The sequence below is a fragment of the Chironomus tepperi genome, unplaced genomic scaffold, assembly GCF_022539635.2.
Source record: "Chironomus tepperi strain 1889 unplaced genomic scaffold, CSIRO-AGI_Ctep_v1 contig_409, whole genome shotgun sequence".
In the NCBI taxonomy this organism is placed as follows: Eukaryota; Metazoa; Arthropoda; class Insecta; order Diptera; family Chironomidae; genus Chironomus; species Chironomus tepperi.
In genome coordinates this window covers 526,665-551,472 of record NW_027226531.1, presented here as the reverse complement: position 1 = coordinate 551,472, position 24,808 = coordinate 526,665, and the positions used below count along the sequence as shown (strand labels likewise).

Below are 24,808 nucleotides of genomic sequence, written 5' to 3'. Positions count from 1 at the left end.
CATGCAAGAAGCTTTGAGGGGAAATAAGGAGAACGATTAATGTGTTTATACTCGAGTACATCGAGTAACTTGATACTTGGATGATTAGAACCTCCAAAAAATCACAAAAATTTATGAGAGATTTACTCAATTGACTTTAATTTTTTTCACAAGCTTATCTCCTCTCTCGGTCAGTAATCAGTCATAAAATTGGAATGTTTGTGATTAAACCTGTTTAAGGATGAACTGTAAAATGAAATTTTTAATATTTTGTGGATTATTTGTGCTTTTAGTGCCAACATTAGCTCAAAATACTGAAGTATGTAGCTTGTGCCTGACAATTTAGATTCAATAATTAAATTGTGATGAAAAATTATTTTTTTTTTTCAATTTTTCTGCTGTAAGTTTTTAAATATTTAACTTAATTTGGTTCAGTTAATGTTAATAACATGTCAATAATAGTTTAGGGCACTTGTGGGAGAATTGCTGCTGGATGGTCAAATATTTACGGAGGAAATTATGCCAAACGTGGACTCTTTCCATGGTGAGAAATTTAAATTTTAATTCTCAAAAATTCTCTCAAAAATTAAATAAATTCTCTCCTTAGGGCGGCTGTGCTGATGAATAAAGAAGGAATTAAATTTTGTGGTGGAACACTTTTGACAAATAAGTTTGTGTTGACAGGTGAGATTTAATTCTGATTTTATCATTACCTCAGTTCTATTGAATTATAGCGGCCATTTTTATTTTTGTAAGCAAAAAAATACGTTTTTTTATTGTTTTACAGTGAATTTCAATGTTTAACAATATTTTTAAGTTGTTAAATTATTTTTTAATGTTTCGCAATGTTTCCAAAATGTTTTTTCATTGTTTTCAATGTTTTTCAATGTATTTACAATGTCTTTTAATAGTTTTAAATGTTTTTGGAGTGTTTTGCAATGTTTTTACATGTTTTTACAAATGTTTGTCAATGTTTAACAATATTTTCTGATCAAAGTTTGAATTTGTTGTAACCGTTGAAAAGTTTAAATTACAAAAGTCCGTTAAATGAGGAAATTCATACATTTGTTGTATTTAATTCTTACTGGATCTTGTTCTTAACACATTTTAATGTTTTCCTATTCCTCATTTTAGCTGCTCATTGCATACACGGCAAGGAAGATCTGCACAAGTATACGACTGATAATATTACAGTTGTTTTGGGTGGACATAACTTTAATGTAGACGAACCTGGACGAGTTTATTCTGAAATTTCAACTATAAATGTTCATAAAGACTGGAATTTAACATCAGAGTCAAATGATGCAGACATTGCAATGCTGACTTTGAAAGAAAATGTCCGATTCAGTTCATATATCCAGCCTATATGCTTAATTCCTCCTGAATCAAATATTGCTGAAATAACGTATGGATATGCAGTCGGATATGGACTCAATGAAAATCGAAATCTTGAAAATGTTTTAAAATATGTTAAAATGCCAATTGAATTAAGCAATGAAGAATGCTTTTATACAAATCATGTACTTTTGTCACTGTCAAGTCGTCGAACTTTTTGTGCTGGTGATCGTAATGGATCCGGTGTTTGTCAAGGTGATAGTGGAAATGGATTATTTGTAAAATACCGTGGAGTTCATTATCTTCGAGGAATTGTGTCAGCGTCAATCGCAGATCCTGAAGGTTGTGATACTTACAACTATGCAGTGTTCACAAATGTCATAAAATTTCATGAATGGATTAAAAATATAATCTACCAAAGGCAAGAATTCTCTCTTGGGCTGATTTCTTTAGAAAGGTACAATATATGTTCATCACTAATGTGGTACTTACTTATTGTAGCATTGCTCCTAAGTGAAATTTACAACAAAAGATCTTCCATCTAAGTCTGTTGCTGGCTTTGTCACATAGTTTGAGCAAATTTCACGTTAGGATGATATTTTTAATTCATGAAAGTGTCTCAAGAATTATTGGGACTTGAATCCATACAAAACTCAAAGTCGGCTTCAAGCTCTGCTACTGCTACGTGCCGTCCATTCATTACTAATTAGAAAATTGTTAAAATCGCATTAATACTAATTCTATCTTTTCACCAATTTTAGTCATGTTATAGCCATTATTGGATCCCGATTTATATTACCCGAATCAAATTATTCAGCATTTCTTGTAACAAGCCAAAGCAGCGATGCAGTAATTAATATTGACATTGGTCAAAACAATGGGATGACTTTTAAAGATTTAGAAGACAGATCATTTGATAAGGCAACTTTTGAAGTAAGTTAATTAAATTATCAAGAGACTCGATGTCGCGGTGACTTGATCTCAGTCTCGATGACTCGTTTCTCGTTGACTCGGTGACTCAGTGGCTCTGTGGCTCTGTATCTTTATGGCTCTTTGTCTCTGTGTCTCTGTGTTACATCAGAATTCAATTATTAATAATACTCATTACTTCCAGACTCCATCATCTCTTCCTAACAAACCTGAATTGTCTGTAGAAGTGAATGGACATGGAGAACAGTCAGTTGATCTGATTAACATGGCAAAAAGTCCAATTGTCTTCATTCAATTCGATAAGCCGATCTATAAAGCTGGAGAATTATTTAAATTTCAAGCATTTGTTCTTGATCGTAAGCTAATTCCACTACAGAATCACGGAAAACTGACAGCATCCATTACTAAAGCTGATAATCCAAACGCAAGAATCAGTCTTGGTGGCCTTGAAGAAATTGGTAAATTTGGTGTTTATGAAGGAAATGCAACCATTCCACAAGCAGCAAGTCCTGGTTTATGGACCATAACTGTTGAAGTTGACAACCGTAAAGTCTCAAAATCATTTCAAATTCAGCAACAAAACCAATATGACGACGAAGTGTTCATAGAAGTTCAAGATGCTGTTGCCTTTGTCGATCGTAAAATTTATCTGATTCTGCACACAAAGGAAGCATCAGGACGAAGTGCAGGGATACATTTAGATGCTAAATTTGTAAATGCATCCATCAATGAGATCAACAAGGTTGTTAAGAGTCAAGACTTAAAAACAACCAAAACTGTCTTTGCACTTGACATCCAGGAAGATTTAAGCATAAGATTCCCAACGGCTGACATGAAACTTAAATTTACAGCAATTGTCACTCAAACATCAACAGGAAAAACTACAACTGTTGAGAAGGAAATCCTCATGAGATATAAAGGCAAAAATACAATTCAAATTATCCGAAACAAGTACTTTAAGCCTAGCTATAAATATCCAATAAAAGCACGTGTTAAGACACTCGATGGTAAACCAGAAAATGAATTTAATCAGCTAGTAACAACCATCAAATACATATCAAGAAGCAACACAGAAAATGAGAAAGTTTTCCATACAAATCTCAAAAATGGTGAAACTGTCTACTTTTTGGAACCGAGTCATGACACGAGAAAGATTCAAATTTTGATGGAAATTGCAGATACAAAGCATACGGAGGAAGTCGCGGTGTTCCCAGGTGTTAACGAGTACATGCAGGCTACCGTCCTTACAAAAAGGTATGTAGTTATTAAGGCATCCATACTTCTTATTGTCAGGCGTTTAATCATGACTGTACCTAATGGAAGGGGTTTTAGGGTTCAAACTATCATATATCTAAAAATGTTTGAGTTTCCAATACCAAATGGTAATGCCTTGAAAAAGCGCTAGCAAATTGAATCCAATTCCCTATCCCCACCTTTCCAGGATATGTCCTTACTCCCGAACATCCTCTACTAGGACCCTAAATTACCTAAATGAGCGTGTTCATGAGTATAATTAATCAATATTCTACTTAAGGATACTCAATTATCTGAAAATTTGTGCTCTATGTCTGTTCGGGTGCATTGTGTTGCTCAGAATATTATTAAATCAACTGCAACCTAACTTACTTTTCTATTCTCTATTTCAGTCCATCAATTGGATCAAAAGTTCGTATAAAAGTTCAATCAACGGAAGAAATGGAGGAACTTCACTTGATTGTTTTTGGATTAAATGGTGTTGTGATGCAAGAAACCTTCTCAGATTCAGTAGGACATGATTTATATGACATCAGTATGGAAGTAACAAATGACATGAAGCCTGAAGCACGTGGACTTATATTTTATTCTCGATTAAATGGCGGTGAATTAGTTTATGATGAATTTTCGATTAGTCTTGGATTTTCTGTTGATAATTCTGTAAGTTTAGTTCCTTGGATTATTGGATTGGTTGCTTGTTATCAGAGTTTATAGTCGATTTGAGTTTTGTGTGGAATAATCGACCCAACTTCATGTAAATTTGGGTCGACTGCGAGCTCTGCTTGTTATTATATGAGAATATAGTATTTGACGTATTCTAAGGCTCTTAATCAGCTCTTGAGAGCATGTTCTGTGACTTTTTGAGCCTGTAAATTAGCTATGCATGCTCAATACTTTCCCAACCTTAACCGAGTCGCACGGAGAATGTCTTATGTTGACTCTTTCCTTCAAACCCTATTGACTGTTCTGAAAATTAATGAATTTAGTGATTTTAATGCCTGAGCGACAAAAGGCTCAGTTTGGCAGTATTATGGAGATGCCATGATGGGTTCATGGATCATAAACTCCATGACAGCATGTTCTTTGCTTGTTAGGAACTGCCTAAGGAAGTATATCGTAGATTTAGCTATATGTCATAGTCTATAGAATGAATTGTATCATTATGGTCAAGGATTGATGGACCAAGCCATCAACTTCCAGTATTTCAAAGGACATATCTAGTTAATCCTCAATTTATATCCAGTTCTAACTTATTTGTATCTCCTTTGTAGCTTGATATAACTGCACCTGAAACAGCAGAGCCCGAAACACCAACTGATATCCAAGTAAAAACTGAAGAAGGATCACGAGTCTACCTGATAGCTATAAATGCCAAGTCAGCATTAATCAGTCGAGACAATGAAATCTCCAGAACATCAATTTATGATGAAATTACATATTATTTAAATGAAAAGCATCCGTTGCCTGAAAATTATCATTTTGAAAAGTTGAATGCCTTTATATTGGAACCGCTAAAAAATGGAAATACCGTATCATCGAGATCAGGTTTTACCGACATTGATGAGCCAGTTAAACAGCCACAAAGGGATAAAAGAAGCCTTGAATCAGTTCAAAAGTATTATCCAGAATTGGTGCCGGAATTAAAGTACATTGCCGATACTAGTGAGCCACACACAAAACAGATTAAATTTCCAGACATAACAGCAACATGGCGAATTTTGGGAATTTCTGTACATCCAACAAAAGGTTTAACCGTTGTTAAGACACAGCCTGAAATATCAGTTAAAGGAACAATTAAGCATAAAGTGGATTTACAACTGTCTGGAACAACATCAATTAAAACGGATGAGATGCACAAAATAACTGTCATAGCTGAAAACTTAAATCCAACCTTAACAATAAGCGGAACTATTGACATCACTGTTGTGGATGGATACTTACACAGAGGCAATGAAATTTCACAGAAAGGCTACAAAACATGTATCGATACAAAAGTCGTGTCAGGTATACAATTTGCAGTCAATTTAACACCACAGCGACCATCAATATCCCGTCAATTTTATATCAGTGCCAAAAGTCTTGAGCAAATCAAGTTAAAAGCAACATTTAACGGTCAAGTTTCAGCTGAAACTGATAAATTAATTGATGTAAAAGACTCGAAGGAATTAAAGACGTCATTAATCAGCACTCGATTGGTAGCAGATGAGCCGGTCAGTTATATTAAAGTGACTGAGTATGAAGTTGGAGATATAAGCACAAATCCTACATTTGTAGGCGTTCATGGAAATTTACTTGGACCAGCATTATTTGGATTGGAGGAAGTTTGGTAAGTAAATGTTTTGTCTGATTCAATCCATGATAATCCCTACATTGAAATTCCTGACATGAATCATCAATAATTGAATTACTTTTCAATTATTCTATTTTCAGTCGACAGTCAATGTACCTCGAAGAAGAAATAGTTTTGAAATTTGCAACAGATGTCATAATCTGCAACTATTTTGATTATGTTGGAAATCCAGGCCATCCAAAGGCAATGGACGCAAAAAATAGAATTGATGAAAATGGAACAGAAGTTGCTAACATTCTTAAAAATATGCCAAATCGTGATAAAAATCTTAGAAAATTAGCTTTCACCGCTGGAGTTCTGATTGATGCCAACACTACAGAATACCTTAATGCATCGACATTGGTTTTTGAAACACTCGACTATATCAAAAAGCAACAGTACAGTTCAGGAGATTTCACATATAATGCTGCATTTGATGATCACAAGGATATTAGTCCGACAGTTCGGAAATACATTCAAACAGCATCGATTGTTGAAACAATGTCCAAAGATCCTCAATACAGGAGTCAATACTCAAATGAGATTAGGACATCACTAAACTATTTAGTTGACAGAAGTAGCAGAGATTCAACTGTTTATAAAGGTGACCATCTTATCAGTATGACTGCTTATATATACGCACTCAATGGTAATCATGCAAATGCAAGATATTACCTAATCAAACTCAACCATGGCTACAAAAGCCCAAGGAGATACTTAAAACATTACTCATTGTTTGTTCAGTCTTTATCTTACATAATTCGTGCCAAAATTTTGGTCAAACAAGATCCAAAAGAACAAGTTGAATGGCTGTTAAAGTACCGAAATGCTGACGGAGCCTTCTTCTCACCATACGATACAGTTTTGGGTCTACAAGCACTTTATGACTATACAAAATATCGAAAATATTCACCGAGACCATTTGTATTTCATGCCAATAATACTGACACTTCTGTTGAGTCATCCGAATCCATTAAATATCGACTGATTGATCTAAATGACAACTTGATCACACGTGACCAAGATCTAGGATATATAAATCTATATCAGGAAACTCTTAACGACACAGTTGTAAGTAATTCAATCTCAAATGTTGAAACAGTTGTTAGGAAAGGAAGTTGGGTAGACACATTAGTTATTGAAGTTAAATATGAATTTAGACCAGCTGATAGAGATTTAGGAAACAGCATTTTAACCTTAGAAGTTGATTTACCAGTTGGATATACTCATTATAAGGATCCTCGAGAAGTAAGAATTCCAAATTATATTTTAAACTATAATTTCCAAATTTATCATATTTTTCAGGCTGTTGGATACAAAAATGGTGGAACTACTTTAGTCTTCCATTTCAGCAACAAAGAAAAAAATAGAGGATATACCCAAAAAATTACAGTTGTTAAAGATCCAAATGTTGAGAGTTACTACAAACCGCTAACTATCAAGTTTTATGACTACTATCGACCAAGTAAGTGGCAATATACTCAGAGTTGGTAGGACCATTTGAGAGTTTGACTCATGGGATTCCAGACAGACAGTCAAGTAGTCAAACCCTCAAATGGTCCAGCCAACAATGCACATAATTGATATTATTTAAAAATTAATCCTATTTCAGATATGAAGGATGTTTACAAGTATGACATGTATTGTATAGTCTCATAAAGCTACTTAAAGCTACTTAGAGCCGTCCCCTGATAATCCCTTACCCCCATGCTCCCTAAGAGCGCTACGTAATGGACGTGTTAAATATCCTTTTTTTATTGCTTTTTTGTACTCAAATAATCATTTGAAAATCTAGGACCGATGCAGCATTAGTACAATCACACTTCTACATCGTTCTACAGGAGCATAATCGCTGTACCTATACCGCGCTGTACCTTACCATTCCATCACCGGAGAATTCGGTCCTTAAGCAGTTCTTGCCATTTCAATTTTCAATAATTTTATATTTTGAGCTTAAATAAATAAAAATATGCAAAAAATTTAAATTGAAATTATTAATATAATTCAGGTCATTTGTCCTTGTGCCTGTCATTTCGCTCTAAGCTACGTTCCCTTTTTCCCACCATGCTTGGTAAGAGTTAAGTTCTTTACATTTAATCTCATTTCAATCTTGTCGTTCAGGTAAGTCGTCACATTGAATCTCATCGTCTTCTTCTGAATAAGATTCAGAATTTACACTAAATTGATCACCAGAAGCTCTGATTTTTCTACTTCCAACATGATGATTTTGAATATTTTCATCCAAATTTACACTGTCATCACACAAGACTGCAACAGTTAGGCACACGACAAATATATAAAAAAACTTTCATTTTAATGATTTTCTCAGAAATGATAATGAAGATGTTGACTGACTCTAAATTATATAAATTAAGAATTAAATGAGGAGAAATTCTCAATTTTTAAGACATGCAAGAAGCTTTGAAGGGAAATAAGGAGAACGATTAATGTGTTTATACTCGAGTACATTGAGTGAATTGATAATCTTGTTAAAAATAAATGATTAGAATCTCCAAAAAATTACAAAAAATTTTGAGAGAAACCTGTTTAAGGATGAACTGTAAAATGAAATTTTTAATATTTTGTGGATTATTTGTGCTTTTAGTGCCGACATTAGCTCAAAATACTGGAGTATGTAGCTTGTGCCTAACAATTTAGAATCAATAATTAAATTGTGATGAAAAATAATTTTTTTTTAATTTTTTGATGTAAGTTTTTAAATATTTTATCTAATTTGGGTTAATTGTTAATAAAATGTCAATAATAGTTTAGGGAACCTGCGGTAAGATTGCAGTTGGACAAGGATACATTTACGGAGGAAATTATGCCGTACGTGGGCTCTTTCCATGGTGAGAAATTTAAATTTAATTCTCAAAAATTCTCTCAAAAATGAAATAAGTTCTCTCTTAACAGGGCGGCTGTGCTGATGAACAACGGAGAAAAATTTTGTGGAGGAACACTTTTGACAAACAATTTGGTGCTGACAGGTGAGATTAACACTGATTTTTGTCTCTAATAATCACACCAAATTTTCAAGTGCGAAGCTCAGCCCGACTCGGATAGTGAGTTTTTTTTTTTGTTATTTTTTAAAACGTTACATCAACGTTTTCGGAGTGTTTTACAATGCTTTATATGTTTTTTCAAATGTTTGTCAATGTTTTTCAATGTTTTACAATGTTTTACAATGTTTTCAAAAGTTTTCAATTTTTTTCAATGCTTTTGCAATGTTTTTACAAATGTTTGTCAATGTTTTACAATATTTTCTGAACAAAGTTTGAATTTGTTGTAACCGTTGAAAAGTTTAAATTACAAAAGTCCGTTAAATGAGGAAATTCATACATTTGTTGTATTTGAGCCTTACTGGATCTTGTTCTTAACACATTTTAATGGTTTCCTATTTCTCACTGTAGCTGCTCACTGCATACACGGCAAGAAAGATGAGCACAAGTTTACGACAAACGATATTAAAGTTGTTTTGGGTGCACATAACTTTAGTGATAATGAACCTGGACGAGTTTATTCTGAAATTTCAAGTATAAATGTTCATGAAGACTGGAATACAAAATCTGAGTCATTCGATGCTGACATTGCAATGCTGACTTTGAAAGAAAATGTCACATTCAGCTCATATATTCAGCCTATATGCTTAATTCCTCCTGAATCAAATATTGCTGAAATATCGCATGGATATGCAGTCGGATATGGACTGAATCAAAATCGAAATCTTGAAAATGTTTTAAAAAAAGTTAAAATGCCAATCGAATTGAGCAATGAAAAATGCTTTTTTTCAAATCCTGTACTTTTGTTATTGTCTAGCCTTCGAACATTTTGTGCTGGATATCGTAATGGATCTAGCGTTTGCGAAGGTGACAGTGGAAATGGATTATTTGTAAAAGATCAAGGAGTTTATTATCTTCGAGGAATTGTGTCATCGTCAATCGCAGATCCTGAAGGTTGTAATACTTACAACTATGCAGTGTTCACAAATGTCCTAAAATTTTATGAATGGATTACAGATATAATCAATCAAAGGTAAGCATTTGATAAAAAAAATTAATATCTATTCAAATTTAACTGTTTTTTTTCGGGTTTGGTCGCTGTTCGCTTGCCCACTCATTGTTTACCCACTGATTATATTTCACTGATATTATATTCCTTCAAAATTAATGCGTTTGAAGGCCCGCGTTGACTGAATGGTTGGCTTGGTAGACAAAAACTCTGCGCAAGAAGCACTAAATGTTCGCCTATTTTAGCGAAAAATTTAGCCGAGTTAAATAGACATTTAGAGTTGGTTAGGGGCCGTTCGCTCATTACGTTACGCAAAAAAACGAATTTCTAGATCCAACCTCCCCCGTTCCAAAATGTCCATTTCCAAAAACTTTATTGTTTTTAGTGGTAACATCATTGATATTATATTAGTATATTAAAGTGTTGAATTCTTAAATACCGTTAAAAAAATAGGGTTTGCCTAAATTAGATGCACATAGATGCAGAGATGCAGAAAACTGCAGGTCTGTGCATCTGGGCGAACCCTAAAAAAACCTGATTTGTGTATTTTGGTTCCATATGTCAACTGGATGTAATTACTGTAAGTATAATGATTCTCGAGCTCATGGGGTTACTGTGTGAGCAACGATATAAAAGTGCTGGAAATTAAAAACTGACAGAAGTTTATTGACAGATTCAGTCTCCGAATGGGCTCTCGTGCGCCTTCGTCTAGTTCCTTGGGTTCACTGGATCTATAATGAGATCCAGTGTAATCATCATAATGGGATATTATAATGGGTCCAGTAATAGAACCGACGTGCAATAACCTCACTACAAAGTGTAAGCGAAAGTTGACACACTTTCTAACTTACTTACTTACTTACTTACTTATTTATCAATTTGAAAGAAAACATTTTGATTTTTATGTTTGTAACGTATTTTTTGATTTTAAAAAATTTCAACGGTCATTTTATTTTTAAAAACATAGTTTTTATCCCCGTATTTTCATTCAAATAATAACGGTCAATATTTGAAATTGAGATAGTCTGACTTGATATTTTATTTACAGAAGTGAACAAATCATCTTGATTGGATCTCATTTGCTATCACCGTACTTAAGCTATAGAACATTTTTGTCAGCAAATAATTTGAGATCAGGATCAATTGTTGATGTGTCCTTATTGACATCAAATAGACCAATGACTGAGATTGTTCGTATATCTGATAAGGAAACATTTGAACAAGTTCAGTTTCAGGTAAGCTTGTTTCTTGTTTTATATTTTGAAATCTTAAAAACCGTTAAAAGATTTAAATTGTAAAAAACCGTTAAAAAATTTGAATTTTTAAAAACCGATAAAAAATTTGAATTTTTAAAAACCGTTAAAAAATTTAAATTTTTAAAAACCGCTAAAAAATTTGAATTTTTAAAATTAATTAAAAAATTTAAATTTTGCAAATTCGTTACAAATAGGGTAAAAAATGTAATTTTTGGTCACTTTTTTTTGGTCATTTTTGAAAAAGGCATTTCTAAGCATTTATAAACCAGAGCTTGTATAGAAGAGTTGTAAAAGATCCAAAAATAAGCACTTCTGCATTAAAACTTTTGGCTATTGGTCTTCCTGTAGTTTAAAATTTTCAAAAGAAAAAACTGGAAAAATGACCAAAATTTGCCCATTTTTTGTTACAGCCGCTTGCGCTAAAGAACTTGTTTTTCATAAACCAATAAGTACCCAAAAAGTTGCCTTTTATATCTCTTTATCATTCCTCATATTAATTTTTTCAAATGATTGAAGCACTTCTTCACAATTCTTCATACAAAATGACCCATTTTCAAATGTAATTTTTGGTCACTTTTTACAAAAGTAAACAATGAAAATTTGTGAAATTTTTTTGCCTTAATCTTAACTTTTTTGATGCAAATTTAAAGATTTAGGTCTAAATAAAGTGTGATTCAAATTTTATGGATGTAGCTGCAGTGGAAAGGCATTAAATCATTCATTAAACTTTTCCAAAAATTCCTTCCATACAAATTTTTCATTGCATCCTGCGAAAAAAGTGACCAAAAATTACATTTTTTACCCTAAACCTATAATTTAATTCAAATATTCTTATTGATAGAATATCCCCCAATCAAATGCATATGAGCTGAAGGTTGCACCATGGTCATCAAATAAATGCTCGTCAGTTAAGCTTATCAAGTCTTCAGATCGTCCGCTAATTCTCATCCAATTCAGCAAACTCTTCTATTCAACCAGCGAATCCTTTTCATTCCGAATTTTTGCATTAAATCAGAAACTGCTTCCATATAAAGGAACACAGTCCATTAATGTTAAAATCCTTGACTCTAAAAATGAAGCCGTCCAAATATTTGAAAGAATTCAAACCACAAATTTTGGTGTCTATGAAAATTCCTTTAAACTTGAAACTGCTCAAAATGTGGGTCAGTGGAAGATTCAAGTCGAATCCGGAGACAAGAAAATTACCAAAAAATTCCATGTCGGGCAACCAAGTGATGACAACCTTGAAATGTATATACAAATGTCTTCAGCTATCAGCTACACGGATAGACGAGCTTATATGGATATTTACGTTAAGGACAAAAACAACAAGATCTTTACTGGAACCGCAAATATCTACGCATCTGGAAAGTTTAAAGGATCGGACAGGATCGCCTTCGAAAGGAAGCTTGTTAAGCAGGTCGAACTTGCTGGTTACAAAAATGAAGTCGAATTTAATGATGAAATTGTAGGACGAAATGCATCAGCTGACATAATCTTGCGATTTGATGTTGAAGCAACTGATCCAGACACACAAAGATCCATCAAAACATCAAAGGAAGTTGAACTTAAGTACAATACTAGAAATACGATTCATCTGATCAGGAAGAAGTACTTTAAACCAGGATTTAAATTTCCAATGAAAGTCAAAGTTAAGACATTAAATGGACAACCGGACAATTCTTTCAACCAATTATACATGACTGTTGAGTATCACAATAATGGCACCGGAACTGTTAAGAAGCAATTTCAATTAAATCTTAAAGATGGTGAGATATTAACACCTGTGGAACCGACGTCAGCTACAACACAAATTACATTGAATTATCAATTTGCTGATGCAAAATTGACTGAAGTGATTGAACCATTGCCAATGATGGGAGAGAAGGAGTATATGCAAGTAACTACTCTGAAGGAAAGGTAAGATATTGACATGTTAGAAGTTCGAACTCCGGGGTAACTGTTGTTTTTTTCCATCAAGCTGTGTCCAAGACAAATTGTGTCTGACAAATTATGTCTTGAATAGAATGTGTCTTGGATATATGGAATCCAGGACAGAATGTGTCTTAGATGTATTGTGTCTAGGGTACAATGTGTCTTGGATATATTGTGTCTAGGGTATAATGTGTCTTGGATATGTTGTGTCTAGGGTACAATGTGTCCTGGATGTATTGTGTCTAGGGTACAATGTGTCTTGGATATATAGTGTCTAGGGTATAATGTGTCTTGGATATGTTGTGTCTAGGGTACAATGTGTCTTGGATGTATGGTGTCTAGGGTACAATGTGTCTTGAATGTATTGTGTCTAGGGTACAATGTGTCTTGGATATATTGTGTCTTGGATATATTGTGTCCAGGATAGAATGTGTCTAGGATATATTGTGTCCAGGATGTATTGTGTCTAGGATATATTGTGTCCAGGATAGAATGTGTCTTGGATATATTTTGTGTTCGAATGAGTCCATGATAGATTGATTTTAATATATATTTTATCATTTTTATTCTTATAGTACTGTCATCGGCCAAAAGATCAAATATCAAGCACATACTACAGGAGAAATGGAATCACTTCACGTTCTTCTAATAGGCATAAACGGTATCGTTCATTATGAAGAATTTCCTGCTGCTGGAAAGGACATTTATGAATTTGCTGTTGAGTTGACTGAAGAAATGAGGCCTGAATCAAGAGGAATTGTATTTTATGTTCGTCGCTCAGATGGAGTTCTTATTTATGATGATTTTGTCGTGAATATTGGATATGGAATTGAGAATACGGTAAGGACAACAGTTGTTTAGTTTGTTGATCAATGGATATTAGCTAATATATCTTAATTTTTATCTTCACAGCTCGAAATATCAGTTCCAGAAGTTGGAAAGCCAAACGAGCAAATCAATATTGATATTAAGACAACAAAGGGTTCAAAAGTGTTCCTCACAGCTATTGATCAACTGTCACAGCAACTGATTCGCGATAATGAAATCTCTAAAAATGACATCTACAATGAGTTGATCTATTACTTAAACTATAGATTCCCAAATACGTCACTTTACCATTTTGAAAGGTTCAATGGATTTGTTCTGCAACCACTGACAGAAAAAGGAACATGTGGTTCGAATTTTGTACGGTGTACAAGTGACGAGTCTGACGAGGTGGACGAGACATTCACTGACGTCGACTACTTCCCAAAAGTTTGGCTTGATGAAAGTATTGATGTGACATCTGACGACAGCTCTGTTCCTATAAATCTACCAAAACCATTTGCAACATGGAGATATTATGGATTATCGATGCATCCAACAAAAGGCTTAGCAGTCGTTAAAGCCCAACCAAAAACGACAGTTAAAAATGACATTGTTGTTATGACCAAAACACCACAATATGCATACGAAGGTGAAATTGTCTGGGTCGATCTCTATGTCTTTAACAACGTTCAGGATAGACTTCAGGCACGTGTATCTATAAGTCTTGAAAATGCAATATTTGTTGATAAAAGCAGTAGCAGAAGTTTCAACTACGAGTGCACCAAGTTCATACCATCAAGTAACAAAAATTACATACAAAAGTCCTTAGCTTTACAGCCACAAAAGAAGACATTTGTTGACAAAATTCCAATCAAATGCAATGGCATAGGTGACATCAAAATCAAAGTCACAGCAGATGCTGGAAGTTACAAAGATGAAGCCTCAAAATCAATTCAGCTTCTCACATCTGAGCCATTTCATCCAAATGGCAACTTTGACATTAACGTTCAAACTCAAAAGTATCGAGATGATCAAGTACGAATCAATATCGAAAGTAGACAGTTACAGACACAGCCAGACATAAACGTCAGCATTAAGGTTCAACTTCCAAGAGGATTTAGATATGTTTCACACGATCAGAATGATAAGATTCAGGTTGGTATTCGGTTGTGACTATCAAGCAGAATTGGCAGGACTTCAATGTCCAGACTCCAAAAGTCCTACAAACTCTGCTATCAAGTTATGTCCTGATTGTTCAACTGTTTACTAATGACATGATTTATGATTTCAGAATATTGAATTCGAACAAGATCCAATCGCCGTCGTGTTCTACCTTAAAAATATAGAACGTCGAGGGTTTAAACTTGTTGTAATCGGATCGAAGGTTTATGACGTTGATAGCCACAGCCCATCACTTGTCCAGATTTATGACTATAATAGATCAGGTAAGATCCAATATATGAGCCAATATATAGCTTAAGTACTCGAGTCTTTGTAAATGTTAAGAGGTATAGCTAATAAAAGGAAAGGAGAGGAATAATTTGACAATGCTGGGTTAAGACCAGTGGTGGGAAGGCTTATATTTTTCACCTTGGCGGTACACCTTGGTGGTTACTCTCAATTGAAACTACACACGGCATGTCATTTTCATGCAAGCAGTGAAAAAGCTACAATGGTCAAATTGGTTAGGAAGTCGGGCAATCGACTCAAAGGACACGGGTTCGATCCCAGGGAAAGTCTAGTTAAATTCGGGTGTCTTTTCGCTGTTCTAGTTTAGAATTAGAATTAGAATTTAGAAGTTCAAGTCACACCAACCCGGTTTGTGTGATTTGCGACTCATCAATAGTGCCCAGGTACGTTGCATTGATATGCAGGGTCATGCAGCGTGCATACTTAGGGAAAGTAAAACAATAAGGCAACAAAATATGATTAGTATGCCGCGGAAAACAGGTTGACTACCACTGCCTTAGACGAAAGTTAGCCCCAATCAATATCTCCGGTTAATAATTCGGTGTCCTTTACATCATTTTGTTGTCAGTAAGGGTTCCCAATGCCGAGTACAGCGACTTCTCGGATAGTCTCGAGTCCTGATATTTTCCGATGTCTTGGACAGTCTGGAGATCAAGACAAAGGCTATCCTTGAAGTCTCGGCTTCGGTCTCAAGAATTTGACGAGACCATGACATCGAGAATCGTTAGTCCACGCTCACGTCTAGTCGCATCACAGAATTGTGTTGCTCCGGGTTACTACAATACATTCACTATTACTCACTAATTTATAAATCATTACAGTAATCAAAGAAACATCATACTATACCTATGATACAAATGCTTTGGCATGCGACAAAATAGAAGTTTTGGAAGGGAAAATTTTTGCTGAAAAAGAACTTAACAAAATACAAGGATATCAAAAATCAGTTAAAGATTCGATAAATGAAGTTAAACAAGCAAAACAACAACTAACAGATGCAGGAAAAACGCTTGATGAGGCAAAGGATAATATCCAAAGAGCAGAACAAAATGCGATCGATGCTGATGAGAAATTGGAGGATGCTTTGAATGTTTTGAGTAGTGCTGAAAATGAATCGAACACTGGATATGAAGCACAACAAAGCCAAGATGAAACTAATGTTGAAGAATCAGCAGGAAGTGAACCAACAAATACAGCACAAGCACGAAATGCCGTGAAGGAAGCAAATGCGGAACGATATGATGCACAAGTGAAATTCAATGATGTAAGAAGAAAATTCGAGACAGCGGAAAGGAAATTCAATACTGCTAAGCGGAATGCACAAAAGTCAAAAGATGAAGCTAATCAGCTACGATGGTATGCAGAGGATGCAAAAACAAACGTTACAATTGATCAAAATAAACTTGAAAGGACACAAGAATCTATCAATAATACTCTTAATTCTGTGAATGAAGCAGAAAGTATAATCCAGCAAATACTAGGTGATATTTATGCTGTTTGGGTGTTGATTAAAAACGTAATCGATAAAGCAAAAACAGCATCAAAATACACAGAAATTAAAGATGAGGTTGTGGAAGCACAAAATAAAGCTAATGATGTCAAAATTCAAGCAGAAGATGCCAATAATAGCAAAACTAAAGCCGTAAAAGATGTCACACAATTTGTTGATTACGTTAATAGTTTGCTTTACGATTCCCAACAATTCGAAGCACATTGCAACCAATTATCAGAACAAGCCACATCAATAAACAATACAGCTATGCAAATTAAAAGGATAGTCGACTTTTATAAAGATTTACAAACACAATATGCAAATGCGGAACAAAAGTTAAAAAATGCGGAAGCTAAATGGCATTCAGCAAAGTATAAATTGAGGAAATTAGAAAGGAGAACTCAAAGGACAACAACAACAACGAGAACAATTTAGCTATGATGTCAACGATAATTTTTCAATATCAATAACTGATTCAGATGATTGTTCAAAATGGTACAGATTCAGCAATTGTCAGTAAATTTTATGCCTTGTTAAAATATGAAAATTATTTGTCAAAAAAAAAAGTGAATAAAAATTGAATTAAAAAGTAAATTTTTATAAAAATTGGCAATGGTGGATAACCTGTGCGCCACGACACACTAATGTGACACCAAAATGTCATGAACCGTAGCAACTTAGGCTCCAACTGTTCCAGTAAGTAAGTAAGTATGAATCGTATGCCGTATGCGGTTTCAGTCGAAGCTAACAAAAAAGACGTGCCGTGAAAAATAAAAGGTTGTGAACCACTGATTTAGTAAGATGGTAAGTTGACTTTAGGAAGTTAAATGACAAGCTGGAGGAATAGGTAAAGTCAACTTTGGTATGATAACTCGATGGTCGTTGAATCAAATTCTGACACATCCTTTTTTCATAAGATCAGATGCTTAGACTGCTTAATGTACGAAATAAAGCCATAATTAGATTCTGGCTTCTTCCACATGCAGTAATCATATCTCAATGAAGAATTATTTTCATTATTATTATGCGTAACAAGACATTAAGCTTAGTCGATATTAATCTGTAGTAATGCGTACAGATTTGCTAAATTCTAATTCATTAGTTAGCCTGACTGTTAGATCCGTTTCTAGTCTAGCTTTTTGTTGACTAATTAAGAATTTGACAATCACTTCTGTTGCAATTGCGTAGTTAGATGTGTATTGGAGATCCTTCAACATTCTATATTCATCAATAATGTAGTTGACTAAAGGTAACAATTTCACATTTAATGTGAATGAGGAGAAATTCTCAATTTTTAAGACATGCAAGAAGCTTTGAGGGGAAATAAGGAGAACGATTAATGTGTTTATACTCGAATACATCGAGGAAGTTGATAATCTTGTTGAACATTAAGGATTAGAACCTCAAAAAAATGACAAAAAATTTTGAGAGATTTACTCAATTGATTTTAATTATTTTTCACAAGCTTATCTCCTCTCTCGGTCAGTAATCAGTCATAAAATTGGAATGTTTGTGATTAAACCTGTTTAAGGATGAACTGTAAAATGAAATTTTTAATATTTTGTGGATTATTTGTGCTTTTAATGCCAACATTAGCTCAAAATAGTGAAGTATGTAGCTTCAGAACCTGACAATAATTAAATTGTAATAAAAAATAATTTTTTTTTTAATTTTTTGCTGTAAGTTTTTAAATATTTAACTTAATTTGGGTCAATTAATGTTAATAAAATGTCAATAATAGTTTAGGGAACCTGCGGTAAGATTGCAGTTGGACAAGGATACATTTACGGAGGAAATTATGCCGTACGTGGGCTATTTCCATGGTGAGAAACAAAAAATTTAATCTCAAAAATCCTCTCAAAAATTTCTCTCTTAAGGGCGGCTGTGCTGATGAATAAAAAAGGAATTAAATTTTGTGGAGGAACACTTTTGACAAATAAGTTTGTGTTGACAGGTGAGATTAATGCCCAGTAATATTACCGACGAGGAATGATGTCAAAATTTTATTTTGCACTGGGCGGTAATAACTTCACCTACAAAGTGTAAGTGAAGGTATTCCGGCACCACGATGTACTGACTCGCGATTTCCACTCCAAGTGAAGTTATTCCACGTCGTTGCGTTTACTGGGCATCTAATGCTCATTTTCATTTTAGCTGCTCATTGCATACACGGCAAGGATAATCAGCACAAGTATACGACAAATGATATTACAGTTGTTTTGGGGGCACATAACTTTAATGTAGATGAACCTGGACGAGTTTATTCTGAAATTTCAAATATAAAAATTCATGAAGACTGGAATGTAACCTCAACAGCACATGATGCAGACATTGCAATACTGATGTTGAAGAAATTTGTGAAATTCAGTTTATATATCCAGCCTATATGCTTAATTCCTCCTGAATCAAATATTGCTGAAATATCGGATGGATATGCAGTCGGATATGGACTCAATGAAAATCGAAATCTTGAAAATGTTTTAAAATATGTTAAAATGTCAATTGAATTGAGCAATGAAGATTGTTTTTTAACAAATAATGAAGTTGTAAAACTGGCTAGTCGTCGAACATTTTGTGCTGGTGATCGTAATGGATCTGGTGTTTGTTCCGGTGACAGTGGAAATGGATTATTTGTAGAATATCGTGGAGTCAATTATCTTCGAGGAATTGTGTCAGCATCATTATTATCTGTTAAAATATGTGATACTTACAACTATGCAATATTTACAAATGTCCAAAAATTTTATGAATGGATTACGGATATAATCTCTCAAAGGTAAGAATATGATGGAATAATTAAGATTAATTCAAATTCAATAAATTTGTCAATTAATTTTGACACTACGGTTCAGAGCTGTTTTTGGTGAGTCGAGATTTAAAGCCGCACATTATGAACCACTATATTTAGGATTTTTTGGATGATTAACTAAATTATTTTTTTTATTTTATATAAAGTGAACAAATCATCCTGATTGGATCTTATTTGCTATCAACGGATTTGAGAGCAGGCTTACGTGTTGACGTGTCATTATTGACATCAAATAGACCCACGACTAAGAATGTTCGTATATCTGATGAGGAAACATTTGAACAAATCCAGTTTCAGGTAAGCTTGTTTCTTGCTTTTTATTTTAAACTTTTAAAAGCCGTTAAAAATTTAAATTTTGAAAATCCGTTACAAATAAATTTATAATTTAATTCAAATTTTCTTATTGATAGAATGTCCCCCAATCAAATGAATATGAGCTGAAGGTTGCATCAAGGTCATCTAATAAATGCTCGTCATCTAAGCTTATCAAGTCTTCAGATCGTCCGCTAATTCTCATTCAATTTAGCAAACTCTTCTATTCAACCAGCGAATCCTTTTCATTCCGAATTTTTGCATTAAATCAGAAACTGCTTCCATATAAAGGAACACAGTCCATTAATGTTAAAATCCTTGACTCTAAAAATGAAGCTGTCCAAATATTTGAAAGAATTCAAACCACAAATTTTGGTGTCTATGAAAATTCCTTTAAACTTAAATCTGCTCAAAATGTGGGTCAGTGGAAGATTCAAGTCGAATCCGGAGACAAGAAAATTACCAAAAAATTCCATGTTGGGCAACCAAGTGATGACAACCTTGAAATGTACATACAAATGTCTTCAGTTATCAGTTACACGGATAGACGAGCTTATATGGATATTTACGTTAAGGACAAAAACAACAAGATCTTCACTGGAACCGCAAATATCTACGCATCTGGAAAGTTTAAAGGATCGGACAGGAACGCCTTCGACAGGAAGCTTGTTAAGCAGGTCGAACTTGCTGGTCACAAAAAAGAAGTCGAATTTAATGATGAAATTATAGGAAGAAATGCATCAGCTGACATGATCTTGCGATTTGATGTTGAAGCAACTGATCCAGACACACAAAGATCCATCAAAACATCAAAGGAAGTTGAACTTAAGTACAATACTAGAAATACGATTCATCTGATCAGGAAGAAGTACTTTAAACCAGGATTTAAATTTCCAATGAAAGTCAAAGTTAAGACATTAAATGGACAACCTGACAATTCCTTCAACCAATTATACATGACTGTTGAGTATCACAATAATGGCACCGGAATTGATAAGAAGCAATTTCAATTAAATCTTAAAGATGGTGAGATATTAACACCTGTGGAACCGACGTTAACTACAACACATATTACATTGAATTGTCAATTTGCTGGTGCAAAATTGACCGAAGTGATCGAACCATTGCCAGTGATGGGAGAGAAGGAATATATGCAAGTGACTACTTTGAAGAAAAGGTAAGATATTGATATGTTATAAGTTCGAACCCCGGGGAAACTGTTGTTTTTTTCCCATCAAGCTGTGCTCGAGACAAATTGTGTCTTGTATAGAATGTGTCTAGAATATAATGTATCTAGGATAGAATGTGTCTTGGATATGATGTGAACGGGATATATTGTGTCTTGGATAGAATGTGTCTAGGATAGAATGTGTCCTGGGTATAATATGTCCAGGATAGAATGTGTCTTGGATAGAATGTGTCTAAGATAGAATGTGTCCTGGATGTAATGTGTCTAGGATAGAATGTGTCTTGGATATATTTTGTGTTCGAATGAGTCCATGATAGATTGAGTTTAATATATATTTCATCATTTTTATTCTTATAGTACTGTCATCGGCCAAAAGATCAAATATCAAGCACAAACTACAGGAGAAATGGAATCACTTCACGTTCTTCTAATAGGCATAAACGGTATCGTTCATTACGAAGAATTTCCTAATGCTGCTGGACTTGACCTTTTTGAATTTACTGTTGAGTTGACTGAAGAAATGAGGCCTGAATCAAGAGGAATTGTATTTTATGTTCGTCGCTCAGATGGAGTTCTTATATATGATGATTTTGTCGTGAAGATTGGATATGAAACTGAGAATACGGTAAGGACAACAGGTGTTTAGTTTGTTGATCAATGGATATTAGCTAATATATCTTAATCTTTATCTTTACAGCTCGAAATATCAGTTCCAGAAATAGGAATGCCAAACGAGCTAATCAATATTGATATTAAGACAACAAAAGGCTCAAAAGTGTTCCTTACAGCCATCGATCAACTGTCACCGCAACTGATCCGCGATAACGAAATCTCTAAAATGGACATCTACAATGAGTTGATCTATTACTTGAACTATAGATTCCCAAATACATCACTTTACCATTTTGAAAAGTTCAATGGATTTGTTCTGCAACCACTGACAGAAGAAGGAACATGTGATTCGAATTTGGCACGGTACGAACCTGACGAGGAGGACGAGACATCCGCTGACGTCCACTACTTCCCAGAAGTTTGGCTTGATGAAAGTATTGATGTAACATCTGACGACAGCTCTGTTCCTATAAATCTACCAAATACCATTACAACATGGCGATATTATGGATTATCGATGCATCCAACAAAAGGCTTAGCAGTCGTTAAATCCCAACCAAAAACGACCGTTAAAAATGGCATTGTTTTTATGATCAAAGCACCACAAAATGCATACAAGGATGAAATTATTTGGGTTGATGTTAATGTCTTTAACAATGTTCAGGATAGTCTTCAGGCACGTGTATCTATAAGTCTTGAAAATGCAACATTTGTTGATAAAAGCAGTAACAGAAGATTTAACTACGATTGCACCAAGTTCATACCATCAAGTAACAAATACGACATACAAAAGTCAATAACTTTACAGCCACAAAAGAAGACATTTGTTGACAGAATTCCAATCAAATCGAATGGCAGGGGAGACATCAAAGTCAAAGTCACAGCAGATGCTGGAAGTTACAAAGATGAAGCCTCAAAATCAATTCATCTTCTCACATCTGAACCATTTCATCCAAATGGAAACTTTGACATTAACGTTCAAACTCAAAAGTATCGAGATAATCAAGTTAGAATCAATATCGAAGGTAAACAGTTACAGTCACAGCCAGACACAACAGTCAGCATTATGGTTCAACTTCCAAGTGGATTTAGATATGTTTCACACGATCAGAATGATAAGATTCAGGTTGGTATTCAGTTGTGACTATCAAGCAGAATTGGCAGGAATCAATGTCTAGACTCAACTCTGCTATCAAGTTATAACCTGACTGTTTGTTTACTACATTTACTAATGACATGCTTTACTATTTTAGGATTATAAATTCGAACAAGATCCAATCGCCGTTGTGTTCTACCTTAAAAATATAGAACGTCAAGGGTTTAAACTTGGTGTAATCGGATCGAAGGTTTATGACGTTGATAACCACAGCCCATCAATTGTCCAGATTTATGACTATAATAGATTTGGTAAGATCATAGCTTGGGTAATTGGATCTTTATATGCTAAGTTAGCCTCGATCAACACCTTCAGTTAATATTTCGGTGTCCTTTACATCATTTTGTTGTTTTGTAAGGGTTTCGATTGGAGATCTGGAAATGACCTGGATCCTCCTGGATCTCGTTTTATAGATCTAGAAGTGACATATTAATCAATTACTGATCGCTGGGACAAAAATGCGCTTAAGTCCCTCGATCAATAATACGAGGACTTTTGTAATATTTTCTTCTTCTTTTTAAAAGGAAGGGTTACTACGATACATTCACTATTACTCACTAATTTATAAATCATTACAGTAATCAAAGAATCATCATACTATACCTATGATACAAATGCTTTGGCATGCAACAAAATAGAAGTCTTGGAAGGGAAAAGTCTTGTTGAAAAAGAACGTCAAAAAATAGAAGGATATCAAAAATCAGCTCAAGATTCGATAAATAAAGTCACCAAAGCAAAACAAAAACTAGAAAAAGCAGGAAAAACGCTTGAAAAGGCAAAAGAAAATGTCGGTAGTGCCCAAGAAAATGCAATCGATGCTGAAAAGAAATTGGAGGATGCTTTGAATGTTTTGAGTAGTGCTGAAAATGAATGGAACACTGAAAATGAAGCACAACAAAACCAAGAAGAAACTATTGTTGAAGAATCAGCAGAAAGTGAACCAGCAAATACAGCACAAGCACGAAATGCCGTGAAGGCTGCAAATGCGGAACGATATGATGCACAAAATAAATTCGATGATGCAAAAAGTAAATTTGAGACAGCAGAAAGGAATCTCAATACTGCTAAGCGGAATGTACATAAGCCAAAAGATGATGCTAATCAGCTACGATTGGATGCAGAGGTTGTAAAAACAAATGCCACAAAAGCTGAAAATGAACTTAAAGAGGCACAACAATATATCAACGATTCTCTTAAATCTGTGAATGAAGCAGAGAGTATAATCAAGGAAATACAGGATGATGTGATGGAAGCTTTGGTCTTTGTTAAAAACGTAATCAATAAAGCAAATACAGCATCAAAATACACAGAAATTAAGAATGAGGTTGTGGAAGCACAAAATAAAGCTAATGATGTCAAAATTCAAGCAGAAGATGCCCTTAGTATAAAAACTACAGCCGTAAAAGATGTCACACGATTTGTTAATTACGTTAATGGTTTGTTTGGCGATTCCCAACAATTCGAAGAACATTGCAACCAATTATCTGAAGATGCCATATTAGTAAACTATAAAGCTATAGATATTAAAAGGGCAGTTGATTCTTATAAAGTTTTACAAACAGAATATGCAAATGCGGAACAAATGATAGAAAATGCGGAAGCTAAATTGAAATCAGCACAGGATAAGTTGAGGGAGTTACAATCTACAACTCGAAGAACAACAACAACAAAATCATCGACACCAGCTAATTCGCGAGCTTACACGCAAAGAACTTCAACAACAACAACAAGTCCAACTATGACGAATGATCAATTTCATTTTCCAACTGATCAACAGGAAGAATCTACAACCAATTCTGACATCAAGGATAATGCTTCTTCAAAAGTAAAAACTGATTCAGACGATTGTTTAAAATGGTACAGATTCAGCAATTGTCAGTAAATTTTATGCCTTGTTAAAATATGAAAATTGTTTGTGAAAAAAAGTAAATAAAA

General features: G+C 34.2%; 3 protein-coding genes across 3 annotated transcripts; all 3 read left to right on the top strand.

Moving 5' to 3' along the window:
• Positions 1-195: 195 nt before the first annotated feature.
• On the top strand, positions 196-7,812 carry LOC139096903 (thioester-containing protein 1 allele R1-like). The gene is made up of 11 exons (XM_070648658.1): positions 196-298; positions 447-523; positions 587-663; positions 1,114-1,771; positions 2,076-2,247; positions 2,429-3,498; positions 3,891-4,158; positions 4,770-5,824; positions 5,929-7,075; positions 7,133-7,292; positions 7,440-7,812. Exons 1-11 carry the CDS (start codon positions 221-223, stop codon positions 7,484-7,486), a joined length of 4,809 nt encoding a protein of 1,602 aa, XP_070504759.1. The 5' UTR covers positions 196-220; the 3' UTR covers positions 7,487-7,812.
• Positions 7,813-8,651: 839 nt separating this feature from the next.
• LOC139096939 (uncharacterized) lies at positions 8,652-17,389 on the top strand. The gene is made up of 8 exons (XM_070648694.1): positions 8,652-8,676; positions 9,238-9,859; positions 10,884-11,070; positions 11,933-13,011; positions 13,602-13,866; positions 13,939-14,988; positions 15,125-15,278; positions 16,125-17,389. The coding sequence occupies exons 1-8, from the start codon at positions 8,652-8,654 to the stop codon at positions 17,228-17,230; spliced, it is 4,488 nt and encodes a 1,495-aa protein (XP_070504795.1). The 3' UTR covers positions 17,231-17,389.
• A 1,194-nt stretch (positions 17,390-18,583) lies between these two features.
• Positions 18,584-24,755, top strand: LOC139096938 (uncharacterized). Its single transcript, XM_070648693.1, has 9 exons — positions 18,584-18,618; positions 18,673-18,749; positions 18,950-19,571; positions 19,751-19,901; positions 20,015-21,093; positions 21,463-21,730; positions 21,803-22,843; positions 22,971-23,124; positions 23,452-24,755. Exons 2-9 carry the CDS (start codon positions 18,686-18,688, stop codon positions 24,753-24,755), a joined length of 4,683 nt encoding a protein of 1,560 aa, XP_070504794.1. The 5' UTR covers positions 18,584-18,618; positions 18,673-18,685.
• Positions 24,756-24,808: the final 53 nt, after the last annotated feature.